This window comes from Fonticula alba (genome assembly GCF_000388065.1).
Source record: "Fonticula alba strain ATCC 38817 unplaced genomic scaffold supercont2.15, whole genome shotgun sequence".
NCBI lineage: Eukaryota > Rotosphaerida > Fonticulaceae > Fonticula > Fonticula alba.
Genome location: NW_009242985.1, coordinates 232,696 through 234,862, shown reverse-complemented (window position 1 = coordinate 234,862; position 2,167 = coordinate 232,696). Strand labels below are relative to the sequence as shown.

Sequence of the window (2,167 nt, the reverse complement as noted above, 5' to 3'; positions counted from 1 at the left end):
TGGCTCCTCTCGCTTCTGCCGCCCGCCCCCCTCCACTCGCCTCTCGCCCCTCCTTCCTTGCTCTTGCCGTGTGCTGTCCGATCCGCCCCGGTCCCCGCCGCCCTGCCCGCCCTGCCCGCCATGCCATCCGGCTCACGCCTCCCCCTTTGTCCCCCCTCCCCGGCCGCCGCCCGGCCCCCGGCGCAGAATGCGTCACGGTGTTGCCTTCTCCTCGCTCAACCGCGACTCCAAGTCGCGCATGCACATGCTCCGCGTCATGGTCACCCAGCTGATCAAGCACGAGCGCATCACCACCACCCACGCCAAGGCCAAGGCCATCCAGCCGCTGGCCGAGAAGGTGCGCGCCATTTGGCCGCCGCCCATGTGTTGCACTTCGCCTGCCCTCGCCCCGCCCCTCTCCCGCGACGCTCACACGCGCTTCTCCCCTCCCTGGCCCCCGGCAGATGGTCACCCTGGCCAAGGATGGCACGCTGCACTCGAGGCGCCAGGCCCTGGCCTTCGTCAATGAGCCGGCCCTGGTGACCAAGCTCTTCAATGAGTTCGCCCCCCGGTATCGCGAGCGCTCCGGCGGCTACACCCGTGTCCTGCGCGTGCGTGTGTCCCCCGCTGCTGCCCGGCTGTCTTGAGTTGGTTTTTTTTGTCCTTGCTTGCCGGCTGTCCTGCCTCTTCCTTTCTCTCTGTTGCCTGCTCTCTCCCTTTCTCCCTTCTCCACGTGCCACCCTAGCCAGTCATGGATGCGCGCTGACCCCCTTTCCACCCGCTGCCCCCCGCGCTGCCCCTGGCGCGGTCTGGCTGCACGCCCGGCCGTGCACCCATCCGGTGGCCATCGGCAACAGAATGGCACCCGGCTCGGTGACCGCGCCCCGCAGTCGGTGATCGAGTTCGTGGACAGCCCCCTCGGCAACACGCTGGCCCCCTCGAAGGAGCGCAAGTTCTGGCAGGACTTCTACAAGAAGCAGGCCGAGGGCGGCCAGCAGCAGACCGGCGGCGCCCAGTAGGTGGACACACACGAGGCCGCGCCCCCCCCCCCCCCCCCCTTGCGACTCTCTCCTGCGAGGTGTGGCTTCCGCACACACCGGCGCGCGAGTGCACGCATGCCCCCATCGTACCGAAGAAAAAAAGCCCGCCCCCGAGACGCTCCCACTCTCGGAGGGGGATGCGGGTGCACACACACACACACACCCCTGTCTCGCGTTTTCCTCTCCTCACATCATTCATCCCCCCCCCTCCAAATAGACTCCTCCTTCTTTTGATGTATGCCTGCTGCTGCGTGCGTGTGAGTGTGCGTGTGACGCACGCAGCCGGGCCGGGGCACGGGCGAGGATCGCACCTCCTGGCGAGTGTTTGCGCACCTTCGGTCCGGGAGAGGGGAGGGGGGGGGCGTCTCCGGGATCCGCGGCTGTGGCCGCCGCCCGGCCGGCAGGCAGGGCACATATGCAGGGCGGCGGCGGCGGCGGCGGCAGCAGGCCCAGGCGGCGGGGCGTGATTAGGCCCATTGCAGCCGGATTAATTGCATATCCGCGTGATCGCCCTCTTAATTTATGTCCTCCCATCAAGCCATTCTGGCGGAGCGCGGCTTGCGGCTTTGGGAGGCGATGCGCGCGGCGTGGGGACGCCAAGTGGGGCGGGGAAGTGGGAGGGACGGGGGGGGGGACGACCGGGTTGCTGTTTGTCCGGGTATGGCTGAGTGGATGGCAGACGGGCCGACACTGGGGCTGTGGGAGCGGCCGGCCCGGGGTCAGACGGGGGATGCCCATTCAGCCCCGTCGGAGATGGGTGCCCTGTTGCCGGGGCGCACTGGGCGTGGGGAGGGGGCGGGGGGGGGAGCCGGCATTTGCCGAGAGGGCAATATAAATAATAGGTGAATACTTGATGCTTGGGGGGTTGCTCGGCCCAGCCCGGCGCAGGGGGGGCGCGCAGTGCGGGCGGCAGGGGGCGCGGGGGGGGGGGGGGAAATAAGTCCGCGAGCGGACGCCCCCGCACACGCGAGGGCCTGCTCGGCGCGCCGGCCGTTCCCCAGCTGGCTAGCGAGCAAAGGCATCCGACTGGGTCATATCCCGCGCGAGAGCGGCTCGGCCAAGGGCGCTGGGCCGGCCCAAAAGGCGGGCCGCCGGGCAGTCGGGGCGGGGGGGGGGGGGGGGGGGGGGGAGTCCGGCAGCTGGCCCCG

General features: G+C 70.0%; 1 protein-coding gene across 1 annotated transcript; it reads left to right on the top strand.

Annotated features, from left to right (window-relative positions):
* Positions 1-150: 150 nt before the first annotated feature.
* H696_05914 (50S ribosomal protein L17) lies at positions 151-1,244 on the top strand. The gene is made up of 3 exons (XM_009499690.1): positions 151-337; positions 444-590; positions 837-1,244. The coding sequence occupies exons 1-3, from the start codon at positions 188-190 to the stop codon at positions 996-998; spliced, it is 459 nt and encodes a 152-aa protein (XP_009497965.1). The 5' UTR covers positions 151-187; the 3' UTR covers positions 999-1,244.
* The last annotated feature ends 923 nt before the right edge of the window (positions 1,245-2,167 follow it).

Coding starts and splice junctions, on each gene's coding strand:
- H696_05914 (XM_009499690.1), top strand. CDS start 188: ATGCGTCACGGTGTTGCCTTCTCCTCGCTCAACCGCGACTCCAAGTCG. Junction 338..443: donor TCCAGCCGCTGGCCGAGAAG/GTGCGCGCCATT, acceptor GGCCCCCGGCAG/ATGGTCACCCTGGCCAAGGA. Junction 591..836: donor GCTACACCCGTGTCCTGCGC/GTGCGTGTGTCC, acceptor CATCGGCAACAG/AATGGCACCCGGCTCGGTGA.